The sequence below is a fragment of the Drosophila sulfurigaster genome, chromosome 3 (genome assembly GCF_023558435.1).
Source record: "Drosophila sulfurigaster albostrigata strain 15112-1811.04 chromosome 3, ASM2355843v2, whole genome shotgun sequence".
In the NCBI taxonomy this organism is placed as follows: domain Eukaryota; kingdom Metazoa; phylum Arthropoda; class Insecta; order Diptera; family Drosophilidae; genus Drosophila; species Drosophila sulfurigaster.
This window is the reverse complement of record NC_084883.1, coordinates 44,883,874-44,903,840: the sequence shown is the minus strand read 5'-3', so window position 1 is coordinate 44,903,840 and position 19,967 is coordinate 44,883,874. Positions and strand designations below refer to the sequence as shown.

At 39.7% G+C, this 19,967-nt stretch overlaps 4 protein-coding genes across 5 annotated transcripts; 1 reads left to right on the top strand and 3 right to left on the bottom strand.

Annotated features, from left to right (window-relative positions):
* Positions 1-893: 893 nt before the first annotated feature.
* Positions 894-7,336, bottom strand: LOC133844833 (transportin-1-like). The gene is made up of 10 exons (XM_062279101.1): positions 7,176-7,336; positions 6,706-6,819; positions 5,973-6,644; positions 4,795-5,904; positions 4,560-4,730; positions 3,833-4,004; positions 3,653-3,748; positions 3,235-3,310; positions 2,772-2,946; positions 894-2,709 (listed from the first exon to the last, which is right to left on the bottom strand). The coding sequence occupies exons 2-10, from the start codon at positions 6,802-6,804 to the stop codon at positions 2,602-2,604; spliced, it is 2,679 nt and encodes an 892-aa protein (XP_062135085.1). The 5' UTR covers positions 6,805-6,819; positions 7,176-7,336; the 3' UTR covers positions 894-2,601.
* A 471-nt stretch (positions 7,337-7,807) lies between these two features.
* On the top strand, positions 7,808-18,296 carry LOC133846394 (putative uncharacterized protein DDB_G0277255). Of its 2 annotated transcripts, XM_062281359.1 has the most exons (4): positions 7,808-8,019; positions 11,079-11,245; positions 13,865-14,197; positions 15,017-18,296. In XM_062281359.1, the coding sequence occupies exons 3-4, from the start codon at positions 14,055-14,057 to the stop codon at positions 18,117-18,119; spliced, it is 3,246 nt and encodes a 1,081-aa protein (XP_062137343.1). In that variant the 5' UTR covers positions 7,808-8,019; positions 11,079-11,245; positions 13,865-14,054; the 3' UTR covers positions 18,120-18,296. The 2 variants fall into 2 exon arrangements, with proteins under 2 accessions (XP_062137343.1, XP_062137342.1); XM_062281358.1 differs by lacking the exon at positions 11,079-11,245.
* LOC133846397 (atrophin-1) lies at positions 8,362-11,498 on the bottom strand. The gene is made up of 2 exons (XM_062281363.1): positions 11,367-11,498; positions 8,362-9,880 (listed from the first exon to the last, which is right to left on the bottom strand). Exons 1-2 carry the CDS (start codon positions 11,379-11,381, stop codon positions 8,495-8,497), a joined length of 1,401 nt encoding a protein of 466 aa, XP_062137347.1. The 5' UTR covers positions 11,382-11,498; the 3' UTR covers positions 8,362-8,494.
* A 420-nt stretch (positions 18,297-18,716) lies between the features above and the next one.
* On the bottom strand, positions 18,717-19,961 carry LOC133846398 (peroxisome biogenesis factor 10). Its single transcript, XM_062281366.1, has 2 exons — positions 19,562-19,961; positions 18,717-19,505 (listed from the first exon to the last, which is right to left on the bottom strand). The coding sequence occupies exons 1-2, from the start codon at positions 19,832-19,834 to the stop codon at positions 18,879-18,881; spliced, it is 900 nt and encodes a 299-aa protein (XP_062137350.1). The 5' UTR covers positions 19,835-19,961; the 3' UTR covers positions 18,717-18,878.
* Between the last annotated feature and the right edge of the window lie 6 nt (positions 19,962-19,967).

Here is a 19,967-nt window from a genome sequence, read left to right as displayed (position 1 = left end):
TCGCTGCTTTAACATATTCAAATTGTGTGTAAAGGATCTTTGTTGTTATATTAATGTATACATATATTCAAATAGATATTTTGTAGTAAATTTGTGTGTCGTACTGATAGAGTTGGAGTTAGTGTGTAGAAGTTCTTGTTATTGTTGTTGTTAAAAGGAAAAGTTTGGATAGTGTAATGTGCCTAACGAAGAGTTCCATATTTTCTGACTGTGAGTGTGTGTGTGTGTGTGCTTTGCCGGTCTGCTGCTTATGACTGTGTATGTGGGTGTAAGTATACAAGTGTGAGTGTGTGTTAGTTGTAAATTAATGGAAATTAAAATTTACTAAATTTGTTTAAACGAGCATATCGAATGAGAACCTAGTTTTGTTTAATCTTAATAATATATATTTATATATTTTTCTATGTGTTTTTGTCTGTGTTCTTGTGTATGTATGTGTGTGTGTGTGTGTGTATAATTGTTGTTGTTGCTTTTTATTTAATTTATATATTTCATAATCTTTTTCTGCTTAAACGCTAATCACTAAGATCACCCGAGAGAGATACAAACGCACGCGAACGCGACCGAAATTCCGCGATGAATTCGGTTTAAGGTACAACGAAATCACGATTTATTTTTCATTTAGTTCTTTTAGTTTTGCTTTTGCTTTCAGTTATATATATAATTATGCTTGATTGCTTCTTTTATTGGGGACTCGGGGGCGAAAGTCCCGTATTGTTAGTAGTAAATATATATACAATTATTTATATATATATTTATGTTATTTGTATTTACCGCGACGCGAACGAACGACCCGAATTTACATTATTATCACACGTTCCCCCTTGGTTGGTTTTCTTGTAGTTTTCTCCGAAATATAATTAATACTATTACTTAGATTTACTTTTGCTTTCTTTTGTTTTGGTTTTTTTTTTCTTTTCTTGTTGAGTAGTAGTTTTTTCTGCTTTTCAGCATTTCTTTTTGTTATACGTTTTATATATTAGTTTAGTTTGTTTTTTTCTTTTGTTTGATCCGCGACAATTTCAAAGACTTTTGTTTTCCTTTACACCTAATCGTTAAAAATTTGTTCTGTACAAACAACAAGATAAATAATATGAAAGGTAACAACTAAGTATACAAAAAGTCAGGAAAAAAAATTAAACATGCTCCTATACAAAATTATATAATACTTTAAAAAGTGATCAGTCAATGGGTTGCTTTGTTGTTGTTATTGTTGTGTTTCATTTTTATAATTTTACACAAAATAAATATGATTACATTATTTAGCATAATAGCATATTTCAACGGAATTCTAATCTCAATTTAAATTTGTTTGATCGTAAACAAAACCTATAAAAACAAAAGTATTTAAAAAAAAAACAATCTAATCTGTATAGCATATAAATATCATGTCTCGTATACATTATAAGTAAATTTGTATCAGTAACAGTTGCACTATTATTATTGTTTATACGTTTTTTGTTTGTTTTATTACCCGACGATTTACGAATTACGATATACGATACGAACGAACGAGCGACGATAATACGCGAACGCGAAACCGTTAGAACCCGAGACGCGATTTTTATTCGTTTATTATAGAAAGTGTTGGGTTTTTGCATTTTTGTTCTTGTGAAATTTGCTTTGATTCGCTTAATAATGATTCATTCATTGCATGGAATTGAACGGAGAGTTTTTCATTTGATTTATCAGTCTTTTTTGATATAAAATATTTGTTTTAGTTGCTTCTGATACGATTTTTATTTTCAAATTTCACAATGAGAAACCCAACGACTTTTATTTGTTTGTTTTGATTACCGATTTGTTTGTTTTGAATTACTTTCATTATATTATATCAGACTAAAGTTAACGCGAGACGAACCGCAATATCAGTTATAAATTAGAAATTATAATTACCAATAATTAGCCGTAAGTAAACACAGTATATATCAGCATATTCAACTGGTGTGTGTTGGATTGGTATTCAGTGTGTGTGTTTTGTGTGTGTGTGTGGATATTGGTGTGTAGATATAGTATGTAATATATGTTGTAGTATTATGGTTTTGTTTTGGCTTGTGTTATCTATTCATATATAGCACTGGATCCGGTTAAGTACGGCCGGAACACACATGTAAATTATTATTATTTTTACTTGGATTCTACTTTACGATTCTATAGAAACGGACAGACAATGCTTCAAATCCAGATTCAACAGAACGAACCCTAATAGTTCAGCGTTATATATCTATAGTTTGCATCGGTTAAATGTATCTATATATATATATATGTAAATGTGTGTGTGGTGTATATGTGTTTGTGTTTTAGTGTGTGTATATGTGTATAGTTTGACTTTATAAGTTGAATTTTCAAATTGTTTGTAAATGTAAAGTTTAAGAAACATTCGAATGTGCATCGAATCAGCTAATATATATATATATATGTCTAACATCGGTCTGCTACTGTGCTTACTCTAAAGTTTAAAGACGACGACACGCTTACTCGCATACTTGAACATAATTGTCTAGTTAATAAGTTTGCTTATGTGTGGATGTGGATGTTGTAGTTGTTGTTGTTGTTCTTGCTCTTATTCTTGTTGTTGTTGTTGGTTTATATTTCCACCTCTTAGATTTGATACATGGTAACCAGACGCTCGGCCAGAGATGACGGGAATTGTTCCACAAATCGACGCCAATTCTCTTCTCCCACTTGTGTCTTGAAGCCGTGGAGTATCTATCATAGATATTTAACTATTTGTACAACAATTCATACTGTTTTCAGAGAGTTTAACACACCTTTTGTATCATCTGATGCAGATCCTGGGGCGGACTAACCCATGAGGCAATCGCATCGCAGAAGAATATGAAATCGGGCACAACGCCAGCCGGATTTACAGTGATCATGTGACACATTCCCCTAAAGGCCGAATCCTTTTCGTCATTATCTCGTATGTGACGCAGCGATGTGCACCTGTTTTGCAAATAAATAGGAAAATATTTAAATTGGATTAAACACCAATGATTAATGAACATTGAGCATGCCTCAGGCAAACACTCAACAAAAAGTAAAAGTATAAATAAAATCGTGATAAATAGTACAAAGTAAAGAAACACAAATTTAGTATTGTATACAGTTGCTAGTAGTTTTCGAAAGATAAGCAATTAAACACACAAATTAAAGAGTTAGGAGGCAAAGAGTAAGTAAGTAAAAGAACGTATAAACTATATATTGATATGATAAATAAATCGTGTTACACACCACTGTCGTACAAATTCGGGCAAATAAGGAGCCACTTCAACTGGGCACACATAACCTAGACGACCGATTGTTATTGCTAAAAGAACAGAAAAATATAAATAAATCAACTGAATAAATTATATTACATTTATTTGTAATCGTATTTGATATTTGCACACTCAACATTTACATTTAATGCATATAATAATCATATGTGTGAGTGTAAATGAAATTGTCAAAGTCATTGTTGTTGTCGTTGATGTTGTTGCTCTACATGCAACGTTGAGATGAGATGCGAAACAAATGTTTTAGTACATAGATACATACATACAGATGTGAGTATAATTAGCATAATTATCTCTATCTAGTATATATACCATTTTAGACGGGGCAGTTGAGGCGAGGGAGGGGCTGATATCAAAAGCATTAGAGTACTCACCTGTATTCTCCAGCAGCGTTTTTGGTGTATTCGGGCGATTGATGATGATGAAGAGATCGGTTAGTACAAGATGTATGTACTGCTTGGTTTCCTCACCTAATTTATAAACAATAAACAAAAACAAATGTTCTATTATTAGATTGATACTCTTGCAGACTACAAGTTTCTCTCGTTGCTTACCCAATTTCATGCAAATCTCGCCAATGGCCCAAGTTGCATTGTTGCACACCGAAATGAAATCAGGATTCAAATTCTGGCCCAATATCGGAAAGAATTCAGCCATAAACGGATGCACATGCGGAAAACAGGCCTTGGTCAGATCGCCCAGCAAAGCAAACGATGATTGACGCACCTATAGAGTAAATAAAATATGATTAACAATTGAAAGAGAAACATTCAAGTGTACCTAACTTTAAATATACTTGTGGAATGTAGCTGTTGTTTATTTTTAATCCATAAAAACATGTATAAACATTCTCTCAGAAACCATTTGAAATGTGTTTACTTTTGTGTGTAAAGAAATTCTAGCCTCTACTTTGGAAATTGTTTATTTTATTTACGAATTGTGATAGCGGAAAAGGCCCAGTCATTATACACAATAAACTTGATCGGATGGAAACATCAAGAAGTGTAATCATCAAAGTGTGAAGCTCTTGCTTTATAGTCTCTAAGATTTCCGTGTTTATACGAACATAGAGACAAACAGACCGACAAAACTAGACAGTATAATTCGATTATATGATTAGGCAACTCTCTTCAAGTTCAACTATTACTCAAACAAAAATAAAATGTCTATCTTATCTTATCTCCTAAACGAACTATTCTGTAAATACTTTATAGCTGCATCGTATAGCTTAGCATCCATATTCATAATATTTGAATATATCTATATTCCTCTAGCACTCACCTCGGGCAGCACATCCTGCATGCACTGATAAAGCAGATGCATAATGTTGCTGTTGGCCACCAGGGTCTCGATATGTCGATCCAGACCTTCAGCCAGGCCGGACAACAGATCCAGGGCAACAATCATGCGCTCCTTATCGGGATGATCGAATGTGTGATTCTGCTTGCAGAGCTAAAGTACAAATTACAAAATATTATTAACAAATTCAACAAGTTTCAATTTTTCAATTCATTACCATTTCCTGGTTGATTGTTTGCTCGATGAGCGATATGCATCTTCTGTAGACGGGATCGCAGTAGGGCAGAAAACCCGATTGCAGCGCTGTGGCAATGCTGGACAGGCATTCGAGCAGCGGAAACAGATCCTTGTCATCGTCTTTCAGCAAATTCCACTTTTCAATTAGCGGCGGCATCAAGATATCAATATATTGCGGCTTATTCAAATGATGACCCACCGAATCGGCCAATGTGCCAACGGCATCGTACAAAATCAACAGATTTTTGTGCTGATACTTGGAGAAGGCAAACACCAGTGTTTTCAATATGTACTCCAAGTACGGCACCAGTTCGGTGCATGCCTCCTCCTCGAGTGTGGCAAATGCTGAGCACGCCGCCTCCTGGACACGCTTATTCGAGTCCAAGATGCGCTTCAACAGTTCCTCCATCAGTGGCTTGAGGTATTGATCATGTGGCTGATTGACCACCCAGTTGGCATAACGCGACAGCGTCCAACAGGTGATGGAGCGCACCAGGGCTTTCTTGTCCGACAAACAGCTAATCAGATAGGGTATCAATTCGGGCAAATGTGGAATCATGCCCTCCATGCAGCCCTCGGCAATGGCGCCCAATGCCAGAACGCCACTCTCCTTGATGACCCACTCCTGATGGAACAGTGTGTCCTTCAATATGGGCAGCACAATGGGCAGCGAGTCCTCGCGGAAAACGTTGGCCAACACATCAAGGGCAGCAGCGCTGCATTTGCGCAAATTCCATTCCGATAGCGAGCTATCGTCGTCGAGGCCATCGTCGAACTCATCGTCATCATCTTCGCCGCCAGCCGCTTGATTTGCCTCGCCGCTTTTGATGGTATGTGTGCGAGATTTGTGGAAACGCGGACGTATATCCTCCTCGCGATCCGGCACCATGTCATCCTCCTCCACATTGCCCTTGAGCAGTATAATATCAATTTCCGAGTAGCGCATGCCACGCACCAAAACTGGGGCCAATTGTGGCAGGTAAGGAGCAAGCACATCCTTGCAAATACTTTGCTCGGCAAGTGACAACCAAAACTCCGAAGCCTCGAGAGCGACGCCCTCATCTGAATCCTGAGTGCGCAGTAGCATATACTAAAAACATACAAGAAATAGGAATGAATTTAAATTTGAGAAGAATATAATATGAAGTCCTGACTCACCTCGATAATCTGCGACATGTGCGGCATTAAACGATCCATGCGCACCTCAAGCAACATGACCAGACCATGACAGACATTCTTGCGCACCTCGTGATCTTCGTCAGACGACAGATTGAACAGATTCTCAATGAATGCATCAATATGCAGCATCAACGCCTGCGATCGATTGATAATGAATTGATTGATGCACGCGATGGCATGCGAGCGAATCTTGGGGCTGTTGTGCTTAAAGTACTGCAAGAACTTTGGTATCATCACATTCAGAGGCCTGTTGAGGGCTGCCGAATCCAGAATCTCAGCGGAATCTTCGCAAATCTTTTGCAGTGCACTAAACGCACCCTCACACACATTGTAGTCCTGATTGTCGAGCATGTCGCATAGCGAGGGCAGCAATTGTGGCCAATTCTGTAGCCCACCATTGCTGGCTATGGTTGTGATCAGGATGCCAACGGTGGCACGGATCAGGGGTGAAGCATCGCCAACAGCCTGCAGGCATTCGTGTTTAATGTACTCGACAATCTCCGGCTGCAGGGTACTGCCGTGCATACGTATGTTGTTCTTCAGGATCAGGCCGCTGAGGGAGCGTGTGGGTTCGTCTTCTGTTTTCAATTTGGTCAGCACATAGATCAGATAATTGTTGAAGTCTGGATAGCGATTGAATTCCTCCAATTTCTATGGCAAAATTATGTTTAAAAAAAAATTGCGTGTAGAGATATCGAAATTGGAAACTTACCATTTGCACTGCCATTTGAGTTGCTGTGTCGGGTGACTGAGATTCTTTCAAGATCGATATGATCTGCTGCAGTCCTTCTGCCTGCGGTTCCCACGTCATGGTTAGGCTGAGATGCTGCGATTTATGGTGAATTCATTAAGTATATTAGCCACATTAACCAACCAACCCCACCCACAAAAATCGAAATCGAAATTCTAAGCGAGTTGAACGCCCTCTTAAAGGGTAGTACAACTAACGAGTCACTTTTGTCCGAGGCCATCTCACTCATACACAGGCACTCTCGCTCACACGCAAACACACACACACACACACATACTCAGTTATACAGACAGCGTGAAAAAAACACACACATAATGTGTAATAACTACTTGAGGCTTGCTGCACTGCCGCCATGTTCTTTGCATTAATTTTCATTAGCTATTTACCACCTGGTTTATTCACTAGTATTGTGTACATAATTAGCAATTTACCTTCAAGAGTTTCGAATGTGCGTTAAAGCTAAATATGCTGGGTATACTTGATAAACCCCTTAATTTTCTTCTTTTCACTCTTTCTTTTGGCTCGCCAGACGAAATTTTTTATATGGTGCTCAAGTGTGACCGACCGATGCGTGGTCGTAAATTCAACTGATGTTTGAACGAAAAAACATACAAACAATATACCAGCTGCCAAATATGCTTGTACGGCTACCCTTTTTGTTCAAAATTAGTTTAAAAAATAATAATAATAATAATAAAAAAAAAATAAAATAAAAAAAACTTAGAATCCACCTACAATATTTTTTTCGATATTCGCATAATATCCTCAAAAATCTACTTAAGATTTTTAATTTTAAGAAAATCTTCCTTAAATAAAGTAGATTTTCAAATCTAAAAATTACAATTTCTTGAATTAATAATTAAGTATTTCTGATAACATAAAACGACATTAAAATTATGCACAAAATTATTTGCAATAAAGCTTCACGTAAGAAACCTTAAAAACCAAAAATAATAAACAAAATGATAATATTATAAATGTGGTGACACTGGCCGTTACAGAACAGGGCTGTTAAAAAATACTAAAATTATATCGATAACATCCATGTCGATAGCAATCATAGTCGCCATTTTATTTTTTGTTACTACAACGTTGAAGTCGACGACTAGGCTGTGTTGCTGCCAGAAAATTACGATTTTCATATTAATAAACAATAAAAATTCTCAAAATAAATATAGCGTTTGACCACAAACTAAAAATAACCGAGCCCTTCTGTCTTTTGTGCATTGGTCCTCAATTGCGTTTGCGTTGCGTTTTGATATTGGTTTGCCATTGGTGAGTAAAAGTTCATTGAATAAATGCAAAGTACATGCAAATTACACATGTGTGTGTACAGTACTACAGTACAACAATAGTGCGAAGAACGAGTTAAATTCGATTAAATCAACGCCCAGCGGATTAACACTGCAACACACATATGACAGCGATCAACGAACGTTGTGTGCTAATTAGTATAGTTTTAAAGAGCTAAATAAATAAAACAAAAAAAAAAAAAAAACGCAAATGGTTACGAAGCCATTCATACATAGAAAGTGCTTTGCCCTGAAATAATCGATAGCATAGTTTGTTGTTTTGCTGTTGGTTGCGCTGCTATCGATTTATCTGCAGTCTTTGAACTTGAATTGTTTGTTATATATTTAGGAAAAAAAACACGCTTGCGCCACACACATTAAATACAAACATAACATAAACGACTTTCTTAATAATTAGGTAATAGTCATAAGTAAGAATATACATATATAAAACGTAATCAATATTTTAAGCCGCGCGATCGAAATATATTCGGACGATTGCCGCCGAAACCATTTAAGCGATAACTAGGCAAAGCATTACCGTTGTTATTATTGAAATTATTGCCAGGCAACGGTTGCGGCGGCAGAGACGACGGCTGCGGCGTCGACAGCGGCCCACGATTGATGCCCAGACCATTGTTGCGCAAGCTGGGCGCAACATACGGACGCTGACTGGTGGAGACGCCGCCAGCGCCTGCTGCAGAAATTGAAGGTGATGGTTGCGGTGGCAAGGGCTGAGGCGGCAACGGCGGCTGCGACGGAATTTGACCCTGTACAATGGGCGGCACAATTGAGTTGACTGTAGAATAGCTTGGCGGCGGTTGCTGTGGAGCAGCTGGTTGTTGAATCTGTGTGCGCTTCGCTAACGCTGGAGCCAAATAGGGATGATTGATGCCGCCGTTGTTGCCGCTGCTGTTGCTCTGTGGTATGTCATAACTGCGACCCGATGGCGTTGTCACCTGTATGCTGTTGTTGGGCGGCACGGGAACAGCACACGGCTGCTGCTGCTGCTGCGGCGGCTCTTCCGGTTCGGGTTTTGTGTAGTCATAACCATTGGGCAGCACTTGGACATAGTTCTCAAAGAATTGGCTCACCGTGTGCATCGGTGTCGAATAGTTGACATTCACCAGCGAACGCTTTGTCTGCTCCAGCTCTGGCTGCTGTTGTTGATGTAGCTGCAACTGTTGCAACTGCTGCTGCTTTTGCCTTAACTCCTGCGCCTGCAGTCGCAATATGTTGGCCTGCTTGATGTGCGGCAATAGTTCGGCATCTCCCTTAATCTTCTCCACGATGGCCTCGTCACTGTCGTCTGCATCCTCGGCATGTTCGCTGGTCGCCTTTTTTGTTGGTTCTGGCGCTGACTTTGTTGTGCTTTCCGTTGGCTTCTCCTTGGCGTCCTTGGCAGTGGCCGTCTCCTTTTTGGGCTCTATGCTCGGCTTGCGATTGACAAAGTCAAAGAGATCGTCTATATCGGGCACATCGGGCAGCCCGCCATAGGATTCAAAGTTATCGCGAAATGCATTCGCCCATTCCTCGTTCTTATGCAGCTCGGGATTAATGGCCAGCTTCACTTGCCTATTGCTTGTTGCCGCACTCGATGATCCCACATCGCTCACGCCCACGCCACCCACATTCTTGATCACTGTGATCGTCTTCACACGTGTGCCCTCCTTGGAATCAATATTGGTGGCCGCATAGCTTAGACTAAGATCCCGCTTCGCTGGTTGCTGTGCCGGCTGTGGGTCCAGCGCAGTTCGATCGTTGCCCTGCGGCGGATACTTGATGCTGATTATAGTGGTGCCCTGGGCGCCGACAAGCAGAAGCAGCCCGAGTGCCGACATTGCCTTTAAATTTAAGAGACAGTTTAGTTTTGTGCTCATGGTTAGTAAGGCCATGGAAAGATAGGATCATAACAAAAATCGATCTCGAATTTCTATAGCCTCAAAATTGGTTTCTTTTAATGTACTTGATTTCTATCATGCTTGGAGTATGATTTAACTATTTCTTAAACTTTAAATTACTATTTAAGGATGGATCATTGAAAGCGAATCACTAATTTGCTTATATAGAACAATGACTCTGAGAAGTATACTTCCCCTTAGACTCACTTTTTTTTATCTTACTTTACTTTCACCTTCAATTTCAAATGTACTCATGGTTAGTAAGGCCATGGAATGATAGGATCATAACAAAAATCGATCTCTAATTTCTTTAGCCTCAAAATTTATTTCTTTAAATATACTTGATTTCTATCAATTCCAAGTATGATTTAACTATTTCTCAAACTTAAAATTAGTATTTAAGGATGGATCATTGAAAGCGCATCACTAATTTGTTTGTAGAGAACAATGACTCTGAGAAGAATTTTTCCCCCTAGACTTTTGAATCCTATTGCCTTATTTTTTACTTACTTTACTTTCACCTTCAATTTAAATTGTGCTCATGGTTAGTAAGGCCATGAAAAGATGACAGGTTCATAAGGAAATCGATCTCTAATCTCTATAGCATCAAACGTGGTTTCTTTAAATATACTTAATTTCTATCATTGCCTATCATTGATATATAGCCTCAACATTTTGCTCTTGAATTTTTTAATATACTGAATTTTAATCATTTTCAACTATGATTTTTATTTACTTTTAATTACTATATTATTGATTGGTAATGTCTTGAAGAAAGCATCTCTAATTTTTAGCAAACTCCGTGAAGTACTTCGTCTTTTTAATTTATTGTTAAATTCAATGAATTCAAAAATGTTTTTTTTTTCTGATTCCTATCTTTATTTTCACTATATCTTTCAAATATTTTCTGTACCTCACAATTTCATTAGAATTGCTTTGTTTTCGCTTATCTTATTTTTTTCCGAATTTTTTAGAAATAAATTATGCATTTACTTCCTGAAACCTTTAAGTAATACATTCTGATAATATCCAACACGATCGATTTCGAAGCGTATGAATAATGCTTGTGGTTTATACCAGCATGTATAATATTTTTTTTTAACACTAAGCTATGTCTAATGCACTAACTTTGCTCACTTAGCCTTAAGATTGCAGTACTTGCGGAAGCTTACAGAGCGGTTGCCAATGTCTATCGTATAAGATTACTTTTAAGATCGGAAGTGCACAACTTGTGATATAAGCTGAAGAACCATAGAAACTAAGTGTATATCCGAAATCCGAAAAAATTGTGAGCTGGCTTAAGATCGGGTATGTAATAATGTTTGCGCTTTTTCAAGAGATCTTTATATATTATGGTTCTATATAGTCACACAATAGATCGCATAGCTTGGGGTGTTACATATTTGTAATGTTTTATAATCACACTCACAATTGCGAATTTCATAACGATATATTGAATGAATACTCAACGCACGCGCCGACGTTGACGATGACGATGATGGCGATGACGGTAACGCGGTCAAATCTTTTGTATAACTGTTGCCCAAAGAGCCAACAATGGCTCTTTTTATATAGCCAAGCGGAAGGAGTTGGAAGAGTTTTGTTGTGGGTTTCCTGTAGTGTGTTTTGGCGTTAATCAGCTGCAGCAGCACTGCCAAAAAGCAAAAGCAAACAAAGTGGATAACTGAAAACAGGCCGTTGCTACAGACTCCCAGCTCCTCCTGTTGTTGCTCCGCTTTAGCTTTGGCTTGTATGAGTTCCAGGCTGTCACTTAATGTTCGCTGCTTATTTTCATTTGGCTGTCGTTTGTTGTTGTCTTCGTTGTCGTCATCATAGTCATTGTTGTTGTGTTTGTTGTGGCAAATGTTGGGGACCGACTGGCGGCAATAGCAATTGAATTAAAGCTACATAATCGCTTTCCCATTACGTTCAATCTGAGCTCAACTGGTTATAACGCGCATTTCTTTTTGGGAAAGCAGTTAGCGTTTTGCACACACACACACACTGCGACATCATTAACAGGTAATTGAGTGCAACTAATGAGGAAATTGAAACGTTTAAATCAATAGCGACAAACTGTTGGCAGCCACTGTCCAGCCAAAATGTTCACTGAGCTTTTAGCCTAGGGATATAGCACAGTAGCTTACTTAACTAGCTTTTCTCTCTTCTCTCTCGCTCTTCGGAGGCGACCTTCAATTTTGGAGCAGGAAGGTCGCATTGTTTTTTTGGGTAAGTGAAACATGTGGAAATCTTTCTAAAGCCATTTCAACCAGTCTTACACACAATCGCACAATTTTCACTTTGCTCAAAGGAAAAACTAGTTTTCAATTATGCAATAGCTCAACGTCATTTAAAGCCTAAAACTGTTATGAGAATACATATGTCCCAGGATGAAAATAAAAACATTTATTTATTTTTTTCTGTTAAGATTTTCCTCACCAGATAACCTGGACAGAGTGCACTTATTTAGTTTTGGGTGTCCAGGCAGGTTTTTCAATTTTCTCAGGAAATCGGTAAGCAAGCTCGGATATGTGCGTCTAATAAATAATGACAAATAAGTAAATGTTAGTTTATTAGTATGCCAAATGTGCCAGCTACAAAGCTTAAGGCGAAATAATTGATAAAGCATTGAAAATGTTTAATGCAAACATTTAATTTAATTGCTATTAAAGTAATGTTTCGGCTTTAATTGAGACAGTAATAAATAACTTTTGAACAAGATTACAAGATTTGAGATTTAGATTGCATTGCAGAAATTATATGTGTAGATAATAAATTAAATACAAATTAAATGTATAATAAATTAAATGGCAATGGAGAAATTAAATAAGCTGTAGATAATAAATGTAATACAAATTAAATTTGATTCACTTCATTAAACATACGATATTAGATGGCAATGGAGAAATTAAATAATCTGTACATAATAAATGTAATACAAATTAAAAGTGTTGTGCATCAACTCTACCAATTATTCAAATAAAGTCGTGTATTCGTCGCTTCAATTATTGATTACGATATTTTTAAATTACGAAATAGTTTTTTAGGTCCTGCCACTATTATAATAATACACTAAGGATATGCAGTCTAACAAGACTTGTCGAATCAAAATTATAGCTCTATCATTTATGGTCTCTGAGATCCAGGTGTTCATACAGACGGACGGACAGAAAGACGTGGTTATATCGTCTCGTCTGTTGACGCTGATCAAGAATATATATACTTTATAGGGTTTCAGATGCTTCCTTCTGCCTGTTATGTAAATTTTTTACCCTATGGATAGCGCATAAAAAATAACACTAATAATGAATTGATGATATCTTAGCAATAAGCAGGGCTTATTTTATTACATCTTGATAATGTTCTTAAAATTCAAGATCAAGGTAAACCGAGAAAGCCATAAAAAGAAGACGTACTTGACATACAATACAATAGATACAAATATTATACGAGTATACAATTCTTATCTTTGTCTGCCCGGCCATTAATTCATCGAATCTATTGTATATGATTATATATGATTATATATATATGATTATTTCAGAACACATTTTATCGAACCTTAAAGTCGAAAAAAAAGAGTTGCGATCGTAACTTCAGCTCGATATTTTTACGATGATTTCGATAAAAATAAATTTGGCAATAATTCAAAAAACTGTCGATCAGTCTTTTCTTTGGTCACACTTGTTTAATATTCATATTTTGTTTTAGTGATTTTCAATTTGATTTGGTTGGTAAGTTTAGTATTAAAAAAATTTAGTCAGAATTATTTCCATCATTTCAAAAGAGCAAAAATATTGAATATTTACATATTAAGTAAATTCTGTCAATAAAATATCGTTCACAAGCGTGATCTTTATAGTTTACATTTTAATTTTAAAGATTTTTGTTGCGCATTCTCCATAAGTTGTGTTATTCTCGTTTCAGATGCTGGATTGGATCTGTTCTAAAAACGCATAACATAATCCGATGAGCAAAAGGAAGGAAACAGTTTGCTTGGGAGGCATTGTATTAATTGTGGACTGATTTTCGATCAGTGATCGAGAGGAGTGAATTAAAGAGTAAAGATAATATATCGAAATAAATAACTGAAAAAACAGAGTGTTATAATATCAAGATGAGTGTCATTATTCGTTTGCAAAACTTGCCGTGGACGGCAAATGCGCGAGATATTCGCAATTTCTTCACGGGCCTCTCGATACCAGAGGGCGGTGTCCATATCATCGGTGGCGAAATGGGCGATGCCTTCATTGCTTTCAGGTAGCTAGTAATTCTCTCTCATATTCTCTATACAAATATATTTTCGCGAATCTTGCTTAATATTGATTGTAGCCCAGCACCATAATTTTTCTATTTTAGTAATGTTTTTTGCCAAGCACTCATCAATATTTAATCTAATTGTTATATGTTTAGAAATAGACAAATAGTATTTAAATATATAAATATATATATTATATTAAATATAGCAATGTTTTTGTTAAACACTAAATATTTCTCAACAGTATTTAATCAAATTATACTATTTGTTTATCAGGAATACACCTTTGGCAAGTAGTATTTAAATATACTATAATATTGCCACATATGAGAAATTTCCGAAACAAGACTTGCGCATTTGATAAATGGGTCTTCTTTATTTGACAATTAGAATTAGACTATTAAAAAAGTTTTATTATACAATTTCATTGATTATAAAAATTATCTCAAATGAAATAAAACAGTAGTCAGAATCAGAATTTTTTTTATATAACACAATTGTATCGCTCATTCATATACAATTTGAAACATTTTTTTAATAACAATTGAACTTTATTTTGCTCAATTTAAATGATCACTTTAAAAATCAGTGAAGTTCATATCAAATTAATTAATTTCAGTAAATGCAATGTCTTTTCGCAGGCGTTTGCTTTTTAGAAATTGTGGTAGACAGTAAGACACTGAATTTATATAATAATTATTTTAGCGATTTCCGATTTGATGTTAATTTTCTACTAGCCTTCTTTACAAAAGTTAATAGAGTTGCTCTTTAAACATTGCGCTTATTTGTTGCTTTTCTCTTCTCTCTCCAATTATCTGCAGCACCGATGAGGACGCACGCTGTGCCATGTTGAAGGATCGCGAGAAGCTAATGGAGATTCAGGTGCGATTGTTGCTCTCGTCGCGCGCCGAAATGCAAAAGGTGATCGAGACGGCGCGCAAAGTGAGCGTGGCAACTGCTGCGGCGGCAACTGTTGCCGCTGTGCCAGCCACCGCAGTAGCTGCCACAGTGGCTGCGGCTGCGGCAGCCGTAGCCATGCCCCCAGTGCCACAGCCGCCCATCATTGGCAGTTTCATTAGTCAGCTGCAGCAGCAAGTGCAGCTCAAGCAGCAATCAGCCGCTGCGCCAGTTTTAGCAGCAACCAGTGTTGCCACAGCAGCAGCTGCAGCAGCAACAGCAACAGTTCCCTCTTTCTTGGCTTACCAACAGCAGGCGGGCGTATCGCTGGCCGATGTCTCCAGACACTCGCCCACAGACACGTCGCATTTCAATGCGCGACGCTCTCGCAATCATATTCACAGCAACAGCAATGCCCGACATAGTCGCAGCAGAAGTCGATCGCGCAGTCGCAGCCGCAGCCGCTCGAGCAGCAGCGATGACAGTCGCGACAGTCGTGACAATCGCAACATACGCGATCGCGATGCTCGCGATCAGCATTATCATCGCGATCAACGTGGACTACGCAAGCGACGCGGCGATCTGCGTGGCGACAGCAGCGAGCGCGAGTTGAAAATGCCGCCAGCCAAGCCGGTGTTGTCGCCGTGGGCCATTGCACCAGCAGCTGTTGCTGCTGTGGCGCCACAGTTGGGTTTGATGTCTGTGCTGCCGCCAGGGCTGCAGAGCTACAGCAGCAACACGACCACCAACAACTACAATCTCAATGTAGCTGCGCCTTCGCAGCAGCAGCAACAGTTGGCTGAACTATCAGCTGAACAGCAGCAACAGCAGCAGCAACCGATTGCCTTTGCCAATGTCAATCCGTATGCACAAATGTATCCGCAACTCTTTCAGCAGCAGCAGCTGTTGCTGCAACAGCAGGCAACCAAAGTGGCCGCAGCCTTGTCGCCAGGCGGAAACAGTAGCAACAACGGCAACACAGCAGCAACCACAACGGATGCTCTGGTAGGTAACAACAGCGGCAACAGCAACTCGGGTGCGCCTGTCGCCGAGACGTGCTACATTAAGATTAGCGGCATGTGCACGAGCACCTCGTACAGTGATCTGCGCAAGTATTTTGCCGGTCTCTACATCCCCCACAATGGCATCAAGATTGTGAGCGGCGCCAATGGGGCACGCACCGGGGTCGCCTACATTGAGTTTTCTCGTGTTTCGAGTGCCCAGAAAGCGTTGGCTCGCAACAACACCATGTTCCGGGATCGTTTGCTGCAGATTGTGCCCATCGGTGATGAGGAGTTCGAGCAGGTGGATGAGCGTGCTCAACGTGGTGGCAACAACAGCAGCAACAGGGAAGGCGGAGCAGCTGCAACAGTTGCTGGCAATCGTGGTGGTGCAGCTGCTTCGGGAGCGCAGCCAACGCTCTTGGTGCTCTATGTGGAAGACTTGCCACAGCTGACCACCGAACAGGACATCATGAAAATGTTCTCAGCCACATGCACCATTGTGGACATATTGCTGGCACCCAGTCCGAACAATCGTCGTGAGTTTGTCGCCTTTGTGTTGTTTGCACGCGAGAATGAAGCGCGTTCTGCTTTGGAAGATACTTCCCGGCATTATATTGGCTTTAGGAAGTTGCGTGTGCGTGGCAGCAACCAGCTGGAGATGCAGAATGCCAAAGAGAAGATGCGGAGAGCCAACGAGCAGCTGCAGAAGGAGGAGCAGCAGCAGCGTGAGGATGCTGAGCGCGAGCAACAACAGCAGGCGCAGCAACAACAACAGCTGCAACAACAACAACAGCTGCAACAACAACAGCTACAGCAACAACAGCAGCAACAATTGCTGCAACAACAGCAGCAACAGGAGCAGTTGTTGGCATTGCAGGCCAAATTCAGCAGCGATCCAAGGCGGCGCAACAACGAGCCGCAACAGCAACCACAGCAGCAACATAACAATAACAACAACAACAATATGCCGCCCTTTGGCAACATGCCTTTTGCCTTTCAGCAGCAACAACAGCTACCAAATAACAATGGTAACAACAACATGCACAACAATGGCATGCACATGAACAACAACAACAACAACAATATGGGACCAGGTCCATTTGCCATGAACAACAACAACCAGCCACCGCCTCGCCAAGAGGATGTCTTTGTGCGTGTTCACAACTGTGAATATGCCACACGCATCAATGATCTCGGCGAGCTTTTTATGACCGAAAATCTGCGCATCGAGCACATTGAGATGCTCTTCAATGATCGCAATCAGAGCGCCGGCGAGTTCATTGTCGAGTTCGGGGATCCGCACAATGCCAAAATTGCCATACGTGAGTTTCACAATCGTCGCTTTCGTGGGCGTGGTCTGCGCTTGGCGCCCATCACGCCGCAAGAGATTGCGGATCGCATGAATAAACCGTTTATGAACTATCTGCCCGGCGGCAATGGGCCACGACAAACGGACAAGACACCGGCGCCCATGCAACAGCAGCAGCAACAACAACAGCAGCAGCAACAATCGTCGCGTCGTCGTGGTCCAAGTCGCTTCGATGATGCCGACAATCGTAGCAACAGCAACAGTGGCAACAATCCTCAGCAATCGCTGCCGCCGTCACATGACAGCGACGACAGCAACAGCTCCAAGCAGCAGCACTTTAATCCTTTTGCCGCACGTGGTGCGGGTCCCGATGATTTGCTGCCGCCTCCTGTCAATGCGCCGCCTATGAACGGTGGCGATGGTCCGCCTGCTAACAATGTCAATGATGATGGCATTCCCGAGAAATTTACGCGTCCTGGCTGCGTCGTCGCCATGCGTAATGTTCCCTTCAAGGCGGATCTGAAGGACATTCTGCGTTTTTTTAGCGACTACAAACTGAGTCCCGACGATATTCTGCGGCGTTTCAATGACGAGGGCAAACCCACGGGCGATGCTCGTGTTGCCTTCGAATCGCAATCAGAGGCACGTTCCGCTTTCGAGTCACGACGACGAAAGCAAATTTTTAATCGCACTATTTATTTGGATATTATTTAAAGTGGTGTTCGACACTTAGTTTTAATTGTAAATACAACTTGTAATTTGTAGTTTTAAGGTTTTTTTTAGGGACACCAAACACCATCACCACACAACACAGACGTCAATGTTAAGCCAAAGCTGTTAAGTCTAGTATGTACAGAACAAATTCAATAAACACGATATAAAATGGAAGAATAACAATTTTGTGTGCTTAAAAGATTTCAGAGCATTCCATAAATTCCAACAGGTTCAAGATTATCTCAGAAGTAGTTAGACATATACAGGAACAGAATACCAGAAAAATATTCAACACAATCTCTGAAATTCTTACTTTCATATGATAAAACCAAATCCTAAATATACCTGTTTTATTTGGCATAAAAAAGGTTCAACAAATGCTGTCGATTTAAAGGTAAGAAAGGATAAAAAGAGTTACTGATCTTAAGCCCAAAAAGGATAATATTTCTAAGACATAAAAAGGGTTCAAGAAAATCCCAAAAAGGTTTTAATACTTAGACATAGAAAAAAAGTAAATAACCCAAAATCGCTTTATACTTAAACATAAAGAGGGTCCGTTTCAATCCCAGAAATTCTGGCGTTCCTTAATACACTAAAAAGAGCTCAAAGGAATTCAAGAATTGCCTGTTATAGGATTATTAAGGAATGAAGATGATCCCCCGAAATGCCCACACTTCTCAAGCATACTAAGGGATGTAGATAATCCATGATGTTAAATCAGAAAGTGGGCATCAAAAGATACCTAAAATCGTAATTTTCCTAGGCATAATTCTGCAGTTGAATGACCTGCGACTTTTTCAGCGATTCACGGCACAACGGACACTCGTCACGTTCCTCCAGCCATTCGAGTATGCAACTCCAGCAGAAGAGATGACCACACGGCGTTAGACTGTTATTTTGTCGCGGCTCCATGCAAAGAATACACTGAGGAGCATCTCCAGCTGAAGACTTGACACTCGACTCGCGCTGTAGAAAACGTTTTCCGGCCTGCTTGATGGCCTCCAGTTGCTGGCGCTTGTGCTCTTTCCACGCCTCCCAGCCACCAATGGCCAGCGATACGGTCACTTGCAGGAATGTAATGATGCCCAATATTTTGTAGCCATACAGCGAAAACTCAGGCTGCAACCAGTGCCGGATTAGCACATAGTTGATGCCTGTGGTGCGCTTGGACAGCTGATATTTGCTGGCGTCCAGATAGAATAGAGATTTGTGCAACGCCTTTATGTAACTGGGCGATTGTCGCATGCGCTGAATGAGGTGTTGCAGCTTCTTCTTGGCATCCGGCACAATCTCTTGGTGCTCAGCTATGTAGAGTTCCAGTTTTTGCAGCAGACGTAAGAACAACGCATCTCCACCAAATTCTAGTATAATGGCCATCAGTTGAAGCTAGATAAGGCAATGGATTAGCTACGATTTTATTTAGTATCAAGGACTTTGCTAACCAGTCGACTGGGAATTTGCTTGTAGTTGCCATCCACTTGTATGATGCCTGTGTATTCCTCACCCAACGTTTGTAGGTTATTGACAGAGGCGAAGCCATGGTAACTTAACTGAGCTAACAGCTGGCATAACTGATTATACTTGATCCAGTTGCGTGGCCCGGTTATTCGCAATATATCTGACAAGTCCTCGGCCAATTCGTTGGTGTAACGTGCATCCTTTTGAACGGAGCGCACGATTTCCGGTTGACGGGCGCGGGCGTTACGAAAGTCCATGCTACACTTTTAATTTAGCGCCTTAGTTATATTTACATTATTCGAGCAGCGCCCGCAACGGGCGTTCAAAGTTCGACTAGATAAGAAAAAGAAAAGAAACAAATGGGTTGTTTTGATTTCATGGCAATAACAT

Coding starts and splice junctions, on each gene's coding strand:
- LOC133846394 (XM_062281358.1), top strand. CDS start 14,055: ATGAGTGTCATTATTCGTTTGCAAAACTTGCCGTGGACGGCAAATGCG. Junction 14,198..15,016: donor GATGCCTTCATTGCTTTCAG/GTAGCTAGTAAT, acceptor AATTATCTGCAG/CACCGATGAGGACGCACGCT.
- LOC133844833 (XM_062279101.1), bottom strand. CDS start 6,804: ATGACGTGGGAACCGCAGGCAGAAGGACTGCAGCAGATCATATCGATC. Junction 6,645..6,705: donor CTCAAATGGCAGTGCAAATG/GTAAGTTTCCAA, acceptor ATTTTGCCATAG/AAATTGGAGGAATTCAATCG. Junction 3,311..3,652: donor AACGCTGCTGGAGAATACAG/GTGAGTACTCTA, acceptor CTGTTCTTTTAG/CAATAACAATCGGTCGTCTA.
- LOC133846398 (XM_062281366.1), bottom strand. CDS start 19,834: ATGGACTTTCGTAACGCCCGCGCCCGTCAACCGGAAATCGTGCGCTCC. Junction 19,506..19,561: donor AGCAAATTCCCAGTCGACTG/GTTAGCAAAGTC, acceptor TGCCTTATCTAG/CTTCAACTGATGGCCATTAT.